The following is an 18187-nucleotide window of genomic DNA, read 5'->3' as shown; positions in this document are numbered from 1 at the left end:
ACTGTTAAAAAAAGCTGAAAAGAGCCGAGTTACAAAATTGCAGCTCCAGTGAATATAGAATAGACCCAAATAGGCTGCGAAATATTACATAAATGTTCAACATGTAGGCTAGGGCCTGCTCGTAGTCATGGACTCTGTTTTAAACTGGAAAGAGCACAGATGACTTATTATTGATCAAACTGAAACATTAGAGAAGTTATAACGGAATTTATTCATTACTGTTTAACAGAGAAGAGGAAACGATGCGGCAATGATCCGATAGAGCCCCTACTCGGTTAGCTATTTAAAAACCACTAACATTCATAATAGACCCACAACACACAGCGCTGTTATACTGACGGGCTTCTATAGTGTCTCTCTATTGGCTCACTGATACAGGAATCAGCCTCGGGATCATTTCAATCATCCAAACCATGAGTTAATCACCTGTCACAGACGCAGTGGTATTTAACAATCTGCCGTTTAAATCTGAAGTAATATTCTGTGATAATGTGCTCCAAATATCCGAATGATTCAGGCCATTATAATTTACTTTTTACAGATTAGAGGGGTATTTACTACGTTTTATGCACATGGAAAACCACGTGAATAGCCTATTCTATTTAATCTGGAAACCACGTGAAAAGTATATTCTATTTAATCTGGAAAACCACGTGAATAGCCTATTCTATTTAATCTGGAAACCACGTGAATAGTATATTCTATTTAATCTGGAAACCACGTGAATAGTATATTCTATTTAATCTGGAAAGCCACGTGAATAGTATATTCTATTTAATCTGGAAAACCACGTGAATAGCATATTCTATTTAATCTGGAAACCACGTGAATAGCATATTCTATTTAATCTGGAAAACCACGTGAATAGCCTATTCTATTGAATCTGGAAAATCAGTGAATAGCCTATTCTATTTAATCTGGAAAACCACGTGAATAGCATATTCTATTTAATCTGGAAAACCACGTGAATAGCCTATTCTATTGAATCTGGAAAATCACGTGAATAGCCTATTCTATTTAATCTGGAAAACCACGTGAATAGCATATTCTATTTAATCTGGAAAACCACGTGAATAGCCTATTCTATTGAATCTGGAAAATCACGTGAATAGCCTATTCTATTTAATCTGGAAAACCTCGTGCCTATTGAATCACTTATAAAGAAATGTCTTTTTAACATGTGCCACGCGTCAGGAGATGTTCATACAATCTTTCTTTTTTAAACAGATAACACGTAAAGGCCCATTTTATTAATGAACATAGGCGCTTAAAGGTAAGATAAAGGATAGCCTAATGATTGGATATTATTGAATTATAAAGTGTATTTGCCGAGGGGACCAATCGCAGTGTGTGTGTACCTGCAGGAAGTGGCCTGCTCCGTTATCTCCTCCCTCTAATGCTGAGATATGAAGGAGCTTTAACTGAGGTCACACTCACCAGCCAACTCATGGAGAGAGAGAGAGAGAGGCGCCTATAGGTTTCCTACACTTCTTCCTTTGACAGCAGAAGATAATATAGTTGAATAGAGATATTATTCAGTACCAACACAGTGTGATCATGCAGTACCAACACAGTGCGCCCTCAGCCATGGCTGTTCCTCTTTACGCGCCGAGCCCTATCCAGCCCGTCCACCCAACTCCTTTCTACATCGAAGACATCCTAGGGAGAAATGAGCCCCTGACCCAGTCTTCAGCGGTGGTCTCCACGCCAAATCTACCGTCACCCAATTCATCCTTCACCAGTTTGGTCTCTCCGTACCGGACCCCCATCTATGAACCGACACCGATCCACCCTACGTTCTCTCACCACGCTGCGCTCACCGCCACGTATGCCTCCGGGGCTTTCGCTAATTCACTGTATCCTTTCCACCGGTCTATGGGGGACTATACTCTGATCAGGCACGACCCGCTCGGTGAGTTCAACTCATATCAATCTCTTACTTGTTTGGATGATTTTTCTGCTGAAATTCGTTAAAGATACTTTAATGTTGACAACTACTACACGTCTGTATTAACCTATGTACAATGTGTAGGCGAAAGGAGATTAAAAGTTTGTGCGTGTACTTGATCTTGAAACTAGATTCTCATTCCCTGCGTGCTGCAGGTTTCCATCCTAAAGTGGTAGTATGTTTTAGAGGTAAAAATGTGTATATTATGCTTGAACATAGTTGGCATAATTTACCTAAATACATTAAGTTATCTGTTTAATTTGCTAATTGTTAAAGTGTTGGGCCACTTAAATCTACCACCTTGAGTTTTTTTGGTGCAAAATCCGTTATTGTTTCAAACATCCGATGCATCCTGCGACTAAAACATGCTCTAAATCACTTGTTATTTCAGCATTAAAGTGTCGCCCTGGGTGAACTGCCTCTCTGTTCAGCAAGCCTGACCCTTTCCGTTCATACAGGAAGTCTTGAGCTCTCGATAGGAGTAAATCTGCTTTCAGAAGCTGTTGAATGTTTTCCTGGCGGCCTCGAGCAGCCTCTTCCCCGGGAGTCGTGCATGATGCTGATTATTTTATCGACATCCTCAATACAGACACATTCAGGAAACACTCGACTTCTGATAGCCGGGATCCGTTTGTCTGATATTGTTCATTTCCTCCGCGGTGGATTGTGACTTTATGGTTGCTAAAATAATCAAACTGCAAAACATGAAACAGGCCTATGAACTGACGCAGTTTAAAATCTTTAGGGCGACTTTTGAATTGATTTGAATTTCACTATTTCATCCAATTGATTTCATTTATTAAATCATTCAATTCATGCCTATAAGAAAAATATGGGTTTGATCATTGTGCCACAAAACCAAAATATTTTTGGTGTATAATGAATCATATATTTTTTTAAAGCGATTATTTATTTTTTGCCTTTTGGAAGATATATATATATATGTGTATATGAATATATCTCTATCTCTATCTATCGTTTTTTTAAAGGATTTAACTATTGTAATGGTGATTATTATTGTATTCTTATGAGGTTAAGGTTATAGTTTAATGAGATTAGCTGATTCAAACATATGTCGATTTTAAATAGCATCAATTGCGGTATGTTGATGGCAAGGTCGTTAGTAATGAGAGAAACTGGTGAGGCAAAGCAACAGGAAACACAGGACGGATATTTTGCCATAGTTCTACTCTCTCCACTCTGCTTCAAGTTTCAACTCACGGCCTTCCTTAATAAAAACTGGGGTTAAACGGATGCCTGCAAAACACGGACAAGAAAGATTATAAAAACTGTAGACATTTGGATAGAATCATTTAGGCCTCTGCTGGAGGAGAAACGAATCAAGTTTAACGAAAATAATTTTGATTTATTTTCACTTTTTGGAGGGGGCTACTTTAAAGGTCTAACATTTAAGCATATAATTCTGCCCCATTTGTCTAAACATGTTTTTCAATATGAAATCATTATTTGTATTTTTTTGTCTTCAAAGGTAAACCACTTCTATGGAGCCCGTTCATTCAGCGTCCACTGCACAAGAGAAAAGGTGGACAAGTCCGATTCTCCAACGACCAGACAATAGAGCTGGAAAAGAAGTTTGAGACACAGAAATACCTTTCACCCCCCGAACGAAAACGGCTGGCTAAAATGTTGCAACTGAGTGAACGACAGGTCAGCAGTATGTTTTATTAGGGTCCACATCCAGTATCTATTCATGTCAGTTGGGTTTTATCCGTTTCACCCGTATCATCAATTACATTCTTTTTTAAAGACATTTCGTTCAACTGATTTCCGCATAGGCCAACAGTCTTAGGTAAATGATCTGACACACAATCTAGTAGACTAAGATTTAACTGACTTGCCTAGTAAAATTTAAAAAATGTTTTCCAGGTGAAGACGTGGTTCCAAAATCGAAGAGCCAAGTGGAGGCGACTGAAGCAGGTATGAATAAATTAGGACGGGGTTTAATGTACTTTTCGATTAAAGTGGTCAATTATGAATAGAGAAAGGGCTATTTATATATAATTTCAAGATAAAAAAACAACAACATTTATTGTAGATTTCGTGCTTGAGGAGCCTGTGCGTAGAATCCATGCACAATGCCAATGGCATACCCAATGTGAAATGTACGTTGTGGCTGATTGGTCGCCGTTGTTGTTATTTCCCCCCAGGAGAACCCTACCGGCAGTAAGACAGATCTGGAGGACGATAGCACCGGGAGAAACTGCGAGGAGGGACCGGAGTCCGGTGTGAGCCTCAGTCCGGGCCGGGACCAGAGATGTAGGGCTACAGAGATGACGCACACTCACAGTCGGTTGCAGTGTTCCACGTCGCCTCTATCACAAGGACAAATAGAGTCAGACATTTCAGATGATACAGACCAAGAGCTGGACATAGAGGATGACATGGAGTTCCCACTGAATCCACCGATATGAAGTCATCAGATCCCTGTTTACAGGTCAATCTGGACGTTGTCCCACTGGGTGACTGACGGCCCGGGAAGAGGACCAATAGCTCGTCAGTAAACATTGTTGTAGCATCTTTCTGGGACATAGATTTGTTTTTGTATATAAATACCTGTATATTTTGTGATGTTGTTTTATTGTCATTATGAGTTTTAAAAAATAAATAAATAATTGAGCAAAAAATGAGCGTCGGAACGGTTAGGCCGAAAAAACGACATGTTTTACTCCAGGACGCCAACAAACCTCACTGGACGTGACCGTGAGCATTTCACGGTACTGACATAAACAATTTGATTTGAAGATCCCATCGTACCGGTTAAAAACACGAAAGGACGCATGTGGAAGTAGTTTAGTGACATTTCTGTTTTGTTAAATATTGGTTCAAATATTAAAATACAATCCTGATCTTTCTTATACCTCTCAGATATAGGACAGACACTTTAAAACAAACTTCCTTTTGATGCATTTTTTGTTGTTGGCTAAATCAAAAAGCTAAATGTTTCTTGGTATGACCATTTTAAAACAATTCCATATGTTAGGTTAGTAGAACCCTTTTGAAATACACTCTTAATTAAACTAACGATATCTGGGTTGCGTCTCAATATACCACATCCGCGGATTTTGGCGCAGATTTTGGGTTTTGTAGATGGGATGCAGTTTATGTCAGAATTGACCATAATTGACTTTTGCGTAGCAGGTGTGTTTGTCAGACCATTATGTGACGTCCCGAAAATCTGTCTTCTCAGGAAAATGTCTCCAGAGTCTAAAGTTTTGTTTTGCTCTACCACGCCCACAAGACTGTCTGAAGGTAACCCAGTACTGACTGTCTGAAGGTAACCCAGTACTGACTGTCTGAAGGGAACCCAGACTGACTGTCTGAAGGTAACCCAGTACTGACTGTCTGAAGGTAACCCAGTACTGACTGTCTGAAGGGAACCCAGTACTGACTGTCTGAAGGGAAGTACCCTGTCTGAAGGGAACCCAGTACTGACTGTCTGAAGGGAACCCAGTACTGACTGTCTGAAGGGAACCCAGACCTGACTGTCTGAAGGGAACCCAGACCTGACTGTCTGAAGGGAACCCAGTACTGACTGTCTGAAGGGAACCCAGACCTGACTGTCTGAAGGGAACCCAGTACTGACTGTCTGAAGGGAACCCAGTACTGACTGTCTGAAGGTAACCCAGTACTGACTGTCTGAAGGGAACCCAGACCTGACTGTCTGAAGGTAACCCAGACCTGACTGTCTGAAGGGAACCCAGACCTGACTGTCTAAGGGAACTGACTGTCTGAAGGGAACCCAGACCTGACTGTCTGAAGGGAACCCAGTACTGACTGTCTGAAGGGAACCCAGTACCTGACTGTCTGAAGGTAACTGACTGACTGTCTGAAGGGAACCAGACCTGACTGTCTGACTGTCTGAAGGGAACCCAGTACTGACTGTCTGAAGGGAACCCAGTACTGACTGTCTGAAGGGAACCCAGACCTGACTGTCTGAAGGGAACCCAGTACTGACTGTCTGAAGGGAACCCAGTACTGACTGTCTGAAGGGAACCCAGTACTGACTGTCTGAAGGGAACCCAGAACCCAGTACCTGACTGTCTGAAGGGAACTGTCTGAAGGGAACCCAGTACTGACTGTCTGAAGGGAACCCAGTACTGACTGTCTGAAGGTAACCCAGACCTGACTGTCTGAAGGGAACCCAGACCTGACTGTCTGAAGGGAACCCAGTACTGACTGTCTGAAGGGAACCCAGACCTGACTGTCTGAAGGGAACCCAGTAACTGTCTGAGGTACCCTGTCTGAAGGGACTGACTGTCTGAAGGGAACCCAGTACCTGTCTGAAGGGAACCCAGTACTGACTGTCTGAAGGGAACCCAGTACCTGACTGTCTGAAGGGAACCCAGTACTGACTGTCTGAAGGGAACCCAGTACTGACTGTCTGAAGGTAACCCAGACTGACTGTCTGAAGGGAACCCAGTACTGACTGTCTGAAGGTAACCCAGACTGACTGTCTGAAGGGAACCCAGTACTGACTGTCTGAAGGGAACCCAGACCTGACTGTCTGAAGGGAACCCAGTACTGACTGTCTGAAGGGAACCCAGTACTGACTGTCTGAAGGGAACCCAGTACTGACTGTCTGAAGGTAACTCAGTACTGACTGTCTGAAGGGAACCCAGTACTGACTGTCTGAAGGGAACCCAGACCTGACTGTCTGAAGGGAACCCAGTACTGACTGTCTGAAGGACTGTCTGAAGGTAACCCAGTACTGACTGTCTGAAGGTAACCCAGTACTGACTGTCTGAAGGTAACCCAGTACTGACTGTCTGAAGGGAACCCAGTACTGACTGTCTGAAGGGAACCCAGTACTGACTGTCTGAAGGGAACTCAGTACTGACTGTCTGAAGGGAACCCAGTACTGACTGTCTGAAGGGAACCCAGGACTGTCTGAAGGGAACCCAGTACTGACTGTCTGAAGGGAACCCAGTACTGACTGTCTGAAGGGAACCCAGTACTGACTGTCTGAAGGGAACCCAGTACTGACTGTCTGAAGGGAACCCAGTACTGACTGTCTGAAGGGAACCCAGTACTGACTGTCTGAAGGGAACCCAGTACTGACTGTCTGAAGGGAACCCAGTACTGACTGTCTGAAGGGAACCCAGACCTGACTGTCTGAAGGGAACCCAGTACTGACTGTCTGAAGGTAACTCAGTACTGACTGTCTGAAGGGAACCCAGACTGACTGTCTGAAGGTAACCCAGACCTGACTGTCTGAAGGTAACTGTCTGACTGTCTGAAGGGAACCCAGACCTGACTGTCTGAACCCAGTACTGACTGTCTGAAGGTAACCCAGTACTGACTGTCTGAAGGAACCCAGTACTGACTGTCTGAAGGGAACCCAGTACTGACTGTCTGAAGGGAACCCAGACCTGACTGTCTGAAGGAACCCAGTACTGACTGTCTGAAGGTAACCCAGTACTGACTGTCTGAAGGTAACCCACTGAAGGGAACCCAGACCTGACTGTCTGAAGGGAACCCAGACCTGACTGTCTGAAGGGAACCCAGTACTGACTGTCTGAAGGTAACCCAGTACTGACTGTCTGAAGGAACCCAGTACTGACTGTCTGAAGGTAACCCAGACCTGACTGTCTGAAGGGAACCCAGTACTGACTGTCTGAAGGGAACCCAGTACTGACTGTCTGAAGGGAACCCAGTACTGACTGTCTGAAGGGAACCCAGACCTGACTGTCTGAAGGGAACCCAGTACTGACTGTCTGAAGGGAACCCAGTACTGACTGTCTGAAGGGAACTACTGACTGTCTGAAGGGAACCCAGTACTGACTGTCTGAAGGGAACCCAGACTGACTGTCTGAAGGGAACCCAGACCTGACTGTCTGAAGGTAACTGACTGTCTGAAGGGAACCCAGACCTGACTGTCTGAAGGGAACCCAGTACTGACTGTCTGAAGGGAACCCAGTACTGACTGTCTGAAGGGAACCCAGACTGACTGTCTGAAGGGAACCCAGTACTGACTGTCTGAAGGGAACCCAGTACTGACTGTCTGAAGGGAACCCAGTACTGACTGTCTGAAGGGAACCCAATGCTGACTGTCTGAAGGTAACTCAGTACTGACTGTCTGAAGGGAACCCAGTACTGACTGTCTGAAGGGAACCCAGTACTGACTGTCTGAAGGGAACCCAGACCTGACTGTCTGAAGGGAACCCAGACCTGACTGTCTGAAGGGAACCCAGTACTGACTGTCTGAAGGGAACCCAGTACTGACTGTCTGAACTGACTGTCTGAAGGGAACCCAGACTGACTGTCTGAAGGGAACCCAGACCTGACTGTCTGAAGGGAACCCAGTACTGACTGTCTGAAGGGAACCCAGTACTGACTGTCTGAAGGGAACCCAGTACTGACTGTCTGAAGGGAACCCAGTACTGACTGTCTGAAGGGAACCCAGACCTGACTGTCTGAAGGGAACCCAGACCTGACTGTCTGAAGGTAACCCAGTACTGACTGTCTGAAGGGAACTCAGTACTGACTGTCTGAAGGGAACCCAGACCTGACTGTCTGAAGGGAACCCAGTACTGACTGTCTGAAGGGAACCCAGACCTGACTGTCTGAAGGGAACTCAGTACTGACTGTCTGAAGGTAACCCAGACCTGACTGTCTGAAGGGAACCCAGTACTGACTGTCTGAAGGTAACTCAGTACTGACTGTCTGAAGGTAACCCAGACCTGACTGTCTGAAGGGAACCCTGTCTGAAGGGAACCTGACTGTCTGAAGGGAACCCAGACCTGACTGTCTGAAGGGAACCCAGTAACCCAGTACCTGAAGGGAACCCAGTACTGACTGTCTGAAGGGAACCCAGTACTGACTGTCTGAAGGGAACCCAGTACTGACTGTCTGAAGGGAACCCAGACCTGACTGTCTGAAGGGAACCCAGTACTGACTGTCTGAAGGGAACCCAGTACTGACTGTCTGAAGGTAACCCAGACCTGACTGTCTGAAGGTAACCCAGTACTGACTGTCTGAAGGAACCCAGACCTGACTGTCTGAAGGGAACCCAGTACTGACTGTCTGAAGGTAACCTGTCTGAGGGACCCAGTGACTGTCTGAAGGTAACCCAGGAACCCAGTACTGACTGTCTGAAGGGAACCCAGTACTGACTGTCTGAAGGGAACCCAGTACTGACTGTCTGAAGGGAACCCAGTACCTGACTGTCTGAAGGGAACCCAGTACTGACTGTCTGAAGGGTACTGACTGTCTGAAGGTAACTCAGTACTGACTGTCTGAAGGGAACCCAGTACTGACTGTCTGAAGGGAACCCAGTACTGACTGTCTGAAGGTAACCCAGTGACTGACTGTCTGAAGGGAACCCAGTACTGACTGTCTGAAGGGAACCCAGTACTGACTGTCTGAAGGGAACCCAGTACTGACTGTCTGAGGGACCCAGTACTGACTGTCTGAAGGGAACCCAGTACTGACTGTCTGAAGGGAACCCAGACCTGACTGTCTGAAGGGAACCCTGTCTGAGACCTGACTGTCTGAAGGGAACCCAGACTGACTGTCTGAAGGGAACCCAGTACAGTGACTGTCTGAAGGGAACCCAGTACTGACTGTCTGAAGGGAACCCAGTACTGACTGTCTGAAGGGAACCCAGTACTGACTGTCTGAAGGTAACCCAGACCTGACTGTCTGAAGGGAACTCAGTACTGACTGTCTGAAGGTAACCCAGTACTGACTGTCTGAAGGGAACCCAGACTGACTGTCTGAAGGGAACCCAGTACCTGACTGTCTGAAGGGAACCCAGGTCTGAAGGGAACCCAGTACCCAGTACTGACTGTCTGAAGGGAACCCAGTACTGACTGTCTGAAGGGAACCCAGTACTGACTGTCTGAAGGGAACCCAGACCTGACTGTCTGAAGGGAACCCAGTACTGACTGTCTGAAGGGAACCCAGTACTGACTGTCTGAAGGGAACCCAGACCTGACTGTCTGAAGGGAACCCAGACCAGACTGACTGTCTGAAGGGAACCCAGTACTGACTGTCTGAAGGGAACCCAGACCTGACTGTCTGAAGGGAACCCAGTACTGACTGTCTGAAGGGAACCCAGTACCTGACTGTCTGAAGGGAACCCAGTACTGACTGTCTGAAGGGAACCCAGTACTGACTGTCTGAAGGGAACCCAGTACTGACTGTCTGAAGGGAACCCAGTACTGACTGTCTGAAGGGAACCCAGACCTGACTGTCTGAAGGGAACCCAGTACCTGACTGTCTGAAGGGAACCCAGTACTGACTGTCTGAAGGGAACCCAGTACTGACTGTCTGAAGGGAACCCAGTACTGACTGTCTGAAGGGAACCCAATACTGACTGTCTGAAGGGAACCCAGTACTGAATGTCTGAAGGGAACCCAGACCTGACTGTCTGAAGGGAACCCAGTACTGACTGTCTGAAGGGAACCCAGTACTGACTGTCTGAAGGGAACCCAATACTGACTGTCTGAAGGGAACCCAGACTGACTGTCTGAAGGAAGGTAACCCAGTACTGACTGTCTGAAGGGAACCCAGTACCTGACTGTCTGAAGGGAACCCAGTACTGACTGTCTGAAGGGAACCCAGTACTGACTGTCTGAAGGGAACCCAGTACTGACTGTCTGAAGGGAACCCAGTACTGACTGTCTGAAGGGAACCCAGTACTGACTGTCTGAAGGGAACCCAGTACTGACTGTCTGAAGGGAACCCAGTACTGACTGTCTGAAGGGAACCCAGTACTGACTGTCTGAAGGGAACCCAGTACTGACTGTCTGAAGGGAACCCAGACCTGACTGTCTGAAGGGAACCCAGTACTGACTGTCTGAAGGGAACCCAGACCTGACTGTCTGAAGGGAACCCAGTAAGGGAACTGACTGTCTGAAGGGAACCCAGTACTGACTGTCTGAAGGTAACCCAGACCTGACTGTCTGAAGGGAACCCAGTACTGACTGTCTGAAGGGAACCCAGTACCTGACTGTCTGAAGGGAACCCAGTACTGACTGTCTGAAGGGAACCCAGTACTGACTGTCTGAAGGGAACTACTGACTGTCTGAAGGGAACCCAGTACTGACTGTCTGAAGGGAACCCAGTACTGACTGTCTGAAGGGAACCCAGTACCCAGACCTGACTGTCTGAAGGGAACCCAGTACTGACTGTCTGAAGGGAACCCAGTACCTGACTGTCTGAAGGGAACCCAGACCTGACTGTCTGTCTGAAGGGAACCCAGTACTGACTGTCTGAAGGGAACCCAGTACTGACTGTCTGAAGGGAACCCAGTACTGACTGTCTGAAGGGAACCCAGTACTGACTGTCTGAAGGGAACCCAGACCTGACTGTCTGAAGGGAACCCAGTACTGACTGTCTGAAGGGAACCCAGTACTGACTGTCTGAAGGGAACTGAAGGGAACAGACCTGACTGTCTGAAGGGAACCCAGTACTGACTGTCTGAAGGTAACCCAGTACTGACTGTCTGAAGGGAACCCAGTACTGACTGTCTGAAGGGAACCCAGTACTGACTGTCTGAAGGGAACCCAGTACTGACTGACTGTCTGAAGGAACCCAGTACTGACTGTCTGAAGGGAAACCAGTACTGACTGTCTGAAGGGAACCCAGTACTGACTGTCTGAAGGGAACCCAGTACTGACTGTCTGAAGGGAACCCAGACCTGACTGTCTGAAGGTAACCCAGTACTGACTGTCTGAAGGGAACCCAGTACTGACTGTCTGAAGGTAACCCAGTACTGACTGTCTGAAGGGAACCCAGTACTGACTGTCTGAAGGTAACCCAGTACTGACTGTCTGAATGGAACCCAGACCTGACTGTCTGAAGGGAACCCAGTACTGACTGTCTGAAGGGAACCCAGTACTGACTGTCTGAAGGGAACCCTGACTGTCTGAAGTACTGACTGACTGTCTGAAGGGAACCCAGTACTGACTGTCTGAAGGGAACTAACCCAGTACTGACTGTCTGAAGGGAACCCAGACTGACTGTCTGAAGGAACCCAGTACCTGTCTGACTGTCTGAAGGGAACCCAGTACTGACTGTCTGAAGGGAACCCAGTACTGACTGTCTGAAGGGAACCCAGACCTGACTGTCTGAAGGGAACCCAGTACTGACTGTCTGAAGGTAACCAGTACTGACTGTCTGAAGGGAACCCAGTACCTGACTGTCTGAAGGGAACCCAGACCTGACTGTCTGAAGGGAACCCAGTACTGACTGTCTGAAGGGAACCCAGTACTGACTGTCTGAAGGGAACCCAGACCTGACTGTCTGAAGGGAACCCAGACCTGACTGTCTGAAGGGAACCCAGTACTGACTGTCTGAAGGGAACCCAGTACTGACTGTCTGAAGGGAACCCAGTACTGACTGTCTGAAGGGAACCCAGACCTGACTGTCTGAAGGGAACCCAGTACTGACTGTCTGAAGGGAACCCAGTACTGACTGACTGTGTCTGAAGGGAACTGTCTGAAGGGAACCCAGACCTGACTGTCTGAAGGGAACCCAGTACTGACTGTCTGAAGGGAACCCAGACCTGACTGTCTGAAGGGAACCCAGTACTGACTGTCTGAAGGGAACCCAGACCTGACTGTCTGAAGGGAACCCAGTACTGACTGTCTGAAGGGAACCCAGTACTGACTGTCTGAAGGGAACCCAGTACTGACTGTCTGAAGGAACTGTCAGTACTGACTGTCTGAAGGGAACCCAGTACTGACTGTCTGAAGGGAACCCAGTACTGACTGTCTGAAGGGAACCCAGTACTGACTGTCTGAAGGGAACCCAGTACCTGACTGTCTGAAGGGAACCCAGTACTGACTGTCTGAAGGGAACCCAGTACTGACTGTCTGAAGGGAACCCAGTAACTGTCTGAAGGGAACCCAGACCTGACTGTCTGAAGGGAACCCAGTACTGACTGTCTGAAGGGAACCCAGTACTGACTGTCTGAAGGGAACCCAGTACTGACTGTCTGAAGGGAACCCAGTACTGACTGTCTGAAGGGAACCCAGTACTGACTGTCTGAAGGGAACCCAGTACTGACTGTCTGAAGGAACCCAGTACTGTCTGAAGGGAACTGTCTGAAGGGAACCCAGACTGACTGTCTGAAGGGAACCCAGTACTGACTGTCTGAAGGGAACCCAGTACTGACTGTCTGAAGGGAACCCAGTACTGACTGTCTGAAGGAACCCAGTACTGACTGTCTGAAGGGAACTCAGTACTGACTGTCTGAAGGGAACCCAGTACTGACTGTCTGAAGGGAACCCAGTACTGACTGTCTGAAGGGAACCCAGTACTGACTGTCTGAAGGGAACCCAGTACTGACTGTCTGAAGGGAACCCAGACTGACTGTCTGAAGGGAACCCAGTACTGACTGTCTGAAGGGAACCCAGTACTGACTGTCTGAAGGGAACCCAGACTGACTGTCTGAAGGGAACCCAGTAACTGTCAGTACTGACTGTCTGAAGGGAACCCAGTACTGACTGTCTGAAGGGAACCCAGTACTGACTGTCTGAAGGGAACCCAGTACCTGACTGTCTGAAGGGAAACCCAGTACTGACTGTCTGAAGGGGGAACCCAGACCTGACTGTCTGAAGGAACCCAGTACTGACTGTCTGAAGGTAACCCAGTACTGACTGTCTGAAGGAACCCAGACCTGACTGTCTGAAGGGAACCCAGTACTGACTGTCTGAAGGGAACCCAGTACTGACTGTCTGAAGGGAACCCAGTACTGACTGTCTGAAGGGAACCCAGACCTGACTGTCTGAAGGGAACCCAGTACTGACTGTCTGAAGGGAACCCAGTACTGACTGTCTGAAGGGAACCCAGTACTAACCCAGTACTGACTGTCTGAAGGAACCCAGTACTGACTGTCTGAAGGGAACCCAGACTGACTGTCTGAAGGGAACCCAGTACTGACTGTCTGAAGGAACCCAGTACTGACTGTCTGAAGGGAACTCAGTACTGACTGTCTGAAGGGAACCCAGACCTGACTGTCTGAAGGGAACCCAGTACTGACTGTCTGAAGGGAACCCAGACCTGACTGTCTGAAGGGAACTCAGTACTGACTGTCTGAAGGGAACCCAGTACTGACTGTCTGAAGGGAACCCAGACCTACTGTCTGTCTGACTGTCTGAAGGGAACCCAGTACTGACTGTCTGAAGGGAACCCAGTACTGACTGTCTGAAGGGAACCCAGTACCTGACTGTCTGAAGGGAACCCAGTACTGACTGTCTGAAGGGAACCCAGTACTGACTGACTGTCTGAAGGGAACCCAGTACTGACTGTCTGAAGGGAACCCAGTACCTGACTGTCTGAAGGGAACTGTACTGACTGTCTGAAGGGAACCCAGACCTGACTGTCTGAAGGGAACCCAGTACTGACTGTCTGAAGGGAACCCAGTACCTGACTGTCTGAAGGGAACCCAGTACTGACTGTCTGAAGGGAACCCTGACTGTCTGAGACCTGACTGTCTGAAGGGAACCCAGTACTGACTGTCTGAAGGGAACCCAGACCTGACTGTCTGAAGGGAACCCAGTACTGACTGTCTGAAGGGAACCCAGACCTGACTGTCTGAAGGGAACCCAGTACTGACTGTCTGAAGGGAACCCAGACCTGACTGTCTGACTGTCTGAGGGAACCCAGTACTGACTGTCTGAAGGAACCTGTCTGAAGGTAACCTACTGACTGTCTGAAGGGAACCCAGTACTGACTGTCTGAAGGGAACCCAGACCTGACTGTCCCAGAAGGAAGAACCCAGTACTGACTGTCTGAAGGGAACCCAGACCTGACTGTCTGAAGGGAACCCAGTACTGACTGTCTGAAGGGTACTGACTGTCTGAACCCAGTACTGACTGTCTGAAGGGAACCCAGACCTGACTGTCTGAAGGGAACCCAGTACTGACTGTCTGAAGGGAACCCAGTACTGACTGTCTGAAGGGAACCTGTCTGAAGGGAACCCAGACCTGACTGTCTGAAGGAACCCAGTACTGACTGTCTGAAGGTAACCCAGTACCCAGTGACTGTCTGAAGGTAACCCAGTACTGACTGTCTGAAGGGAACCCAGTACTGACTGTCTGAAGGTAACCCAGTACTGACTGTCTGAAGGGAACCCAGTACTGACTGTCTGAAGGGAACCCAGACCTGACTGTCTGAAGGGAACCCAGTACTGACTGTCTGAAGGGAACCCAGTACTGACTGTCTGAAGGGAACCCAGTACTGACTGTCTGAAGGAACCCAGACTGACTGTCTGAAGGGAACCCAGTACTGACTGTCTGAAGGGAACCCAGACCTGACTGTCTGAAGGGAACCCAGTACTGACTGTCTGAAGGGAACCCAGACCTGACTGTCTGAAGGGAACCCAGTACTGACTGTCTGAAGGGAACCCAGTACTGACTGTCTGAAGGGAACCCAGACCTGACTGTCTGAAGGGAACCCAGTACTGACTGTCTGAAGGGAACCCAGTACTGACTGTCTGAAGGGAACCCAGTACTGACTGTCTGAAGGGAACCCAGACCTGACTGTCTGAAGGGAACCCAGTACTGACTGTCTGACCTGACTGTCTGAAGGTCTGAACCCAGACCTGACTGTCTGAAGGGAACCCAGTACTGACTGTCTGAAGGGAACCCAGACCTGACTGTCTGAAGGGAACCCAGTACTGACTGTCTGAAGGGAACCCAGTACTGACTGTCTGACTGTCTGAAGGGAACCCAGTACTGACTGTCTGAAGGGAACCCAGACCTGACTGTCTGAAGGGAACCCAGTGACTGTCTGAAGGGAACCCAGTACTGACTGTCTGAAGGGAACCCAGTACTGACTGTCTGAAGGGAACCCAGTACTGACTGTCTGAAGGGAACCCAGTACTGACTGTCTGAAGGGAACCCAGACCTGACTGTCTGAAGGGAACCCAGTACTGACTGTCTGAAGGAACCCAGACCTGACTGTCTGAAGGGAACCCAGTACTGACTGTCTGAAGGGAACCCAGACCTGAAAGGGAACCCAGTACTGACTGTCTGAAGGGAACCCAGTACTGACTGTCTGAAGGGAACCCAGTACTGACTGTCTGAAGGGAACCCAGACCTGACTGTCTGAAGGGAACCCAGTACTGACTGTCTGAAGGGAACCCAGACTGACTGTCTGAAGGGAACCCAGGACTGTCTGAAGGGAACCCAGTACTGACTGTCTGAAGGGAACCCAGACCTGACTGTCTGAAGGGAACCCAGTACTGACTGTCTGAAGGGAACCCAGTACTGACTGTCTGAAGGGAACCCAGTACTGACTGTCTGAAGGGAACCCAGTACTGACTGTCTGAAGGGAACCCAGACCTGACTGTCTGAAGGGAACCCAGTACTGACTGTCTGAAGGGAACCCAGTACTGACTGTCTGAAGGGAACCCAGTACTGACTGTCTGAAGGGAACCCAGTACTGACTGTCTGAAGGGAACCCAGTACTGACTGTCTGAAGGGAACCCAGTACTGACTGTCTGAAGGGAACCCAGTACTGACTGTCTGAAGGGAACCCAGTACTGACTGTCTGAAGGGAACCCAGACTGACTGTCTGAAGGGAACCCAGTACTGACTGTCTGAAGGGAACCCAGACCTGACTGTCTGAAGGGAACCCAGTACTGACTGTCTGAAGGAACCCAGTACTGACTGTCTGAAGGGAACCCAGTAGCCGACTTGTAAGTCGACTTTGGACAAAATGACTGGTCTGCTGAATGTGAATATTTCTATATATTATTAAACTATTATAAATAAATCCTGAGCTTTCTTATAGTGCTCAGATATAAGACAGACACCTCAAAACATACTTATTTTGTAAATGTAATTTAGTTGGCTGTCTGACCATCTTTAGTCACATCTCAGAATGTCCTTTTGGTTGTGGTTGAAAAGGCCTTGTGTGTTTGTTGGGTTTTCTCCGTCGAATGGGAAGCATTTAAACATGTATTCTAAACTCACTGTATTTTTAATTGATTATTAATAAACAGATTTTAGTGATAAGACATCTTCATTCATCTTGATGATTATTGAACGCTGTTATCGTCACGATAAGGGACCATGCCCGAACAACTGGTGACTCATTGGAGGGGAGAAAAGTCAATGTTAGTGTGTAATGACACTTCAGTGATTAAGACATGTTGTCGTCAGATATTGGACATATTAACAGCTTCTGTGCGTCATCACTTGGTTGCTGAGAAAAGACGAGGGAAGTGTCTTTATCACGTCTTCAGTTCAATATAGCTTCCTGGATCCCCTTAGTTCCCAATAGAAATACTGGTAGAAACAAGGCTTCCAAAACGGTTCTTCAGCTGTTCCCGTACCATAACCCTGTTGGCTTCCAGGTAGAACCCCTTTTGGCTTCCAGGTAGAACCCTTTTTGGTTCCAGGTAGAACCCTTTTTGGTTCCAGGTAGAACCCTTTTTTGTTCCATGTAGAACCCTTTGGTTCCAGAAAGGGTTCTGAACCCTTTTGGTTCCAGTTAGAACCCTTTTGGTTCCAGGTAGAACCCCTTGGGTTCCAAAGAACGGTTATTCAAATGGTTTTCCTATGGGGACAGCTGAATAACCCCTTAAAGGGTTCTCCTATGGGGACAGCTGAAGAACCCCTTAAAGGGTTCTCCTATGGGGACAGCTGAAGACCCCTTAAAGGGTTCTCCTATGGGGACAGCTGAATAACCCCTTAAAGGGTTCTCCTATGGGGACAGCTGAAGACCCCTTAAAGGGTTCTCCTATGGGGACAGCTGAAGACCCCTTAAAGGGTTCTCCTATGGGGACAGCTGAAGAACCCCTTAAAGGGTTCTCCTATGGGGACAGCTGAAGAACCCCTTAAAGGGTTCTCCTATGGGGACAGCTGAAGACCCCTTAAAGGGTTCTCCTATGGGGACAGCTGAAGACCCCTTAAAGGGTTCTCCTATGGGGACAGCTGAAGACCCCTTAAAGGGTTCTCCTATGGGGACAGCTGAAGAACCCCTTAAAGGGTTCTCCTATGGGGACAGCGGAAGACCCCTTAAAGGGTTCTCCAGCTGAAGACCCCTAAAGGGTTCTCCTATGGGGACAGCTGAAGACCCCTTAAAGGGTTCTCCTATGGGGACAGCTGAAGACCCCTTAAAGGGTTCTCCTATGGGGACAGCTGAAGAACTCCTTAAAGGGTTCTCCTATGGGGACAGCTGAAGAACCCCTTAAAGGGTCTCTCCTATTAAAGGGGACAGCTGAAGACCCCTCCTAAAGCTGGTTCTCCTATGGGGACAGCT

General features: G+C 47.9%; 1 protein-coding gene across 1 annotated transcript; it reads left to right on the top strand.

The window, feature by feature from the left end:
- Positions 1 to 1424: 1424 nt before the first annotated feature.
- LOC135534999 (hematopoietically-expressed homeobox protein hhex-like) lies at positions 1425 to 4532 on the top strand. Its single transcript, XM_064961754.1, has 4 exons — positions 1425 to 1912; positions 3438 to 3616; positions 3836 to 3886; positions 4117 to 4532. The coding sequence occupies exons 1-4, from the start codon at positions 1558 to 1560 to the stop codon at positions 4378 to 4380; spliced, it is 849 nt and encodes a 282-aa protein (XP_064817826.1). The 5' UTR covers positions 1425 to 1557; the 3' UTR covers positions 4381 to 4532.
- The last annotated feature ends 13655 nt before the right edge of the window (positions 4533 to 18187 follow it).

The sequence above is a fragment of the Oncorhynchus masou genome, unplaced genomic scaffold (genome assembly GCF_036934945.1).
Source record: "Oncorhynchus masou masou isolate Uvic2021 unplaced genomic scaffold, UVic_Omas_1.1 unplaced_scaffold_4293, whole genome shotgun sequence".
In the NCBI taxonomy this organism is placed as follows: Eukaryota; Metazoa; Chordata; class Actinopteri; order Salmoniformes; family Salmonidae; genus Oncorhynchus; species Oncorhynchus masou.
The sequence above is the reverse complement of the archived record's forward strand: the minus strand, read 5'-3'. Positions and strand labels throughout refer to the sequence as shown.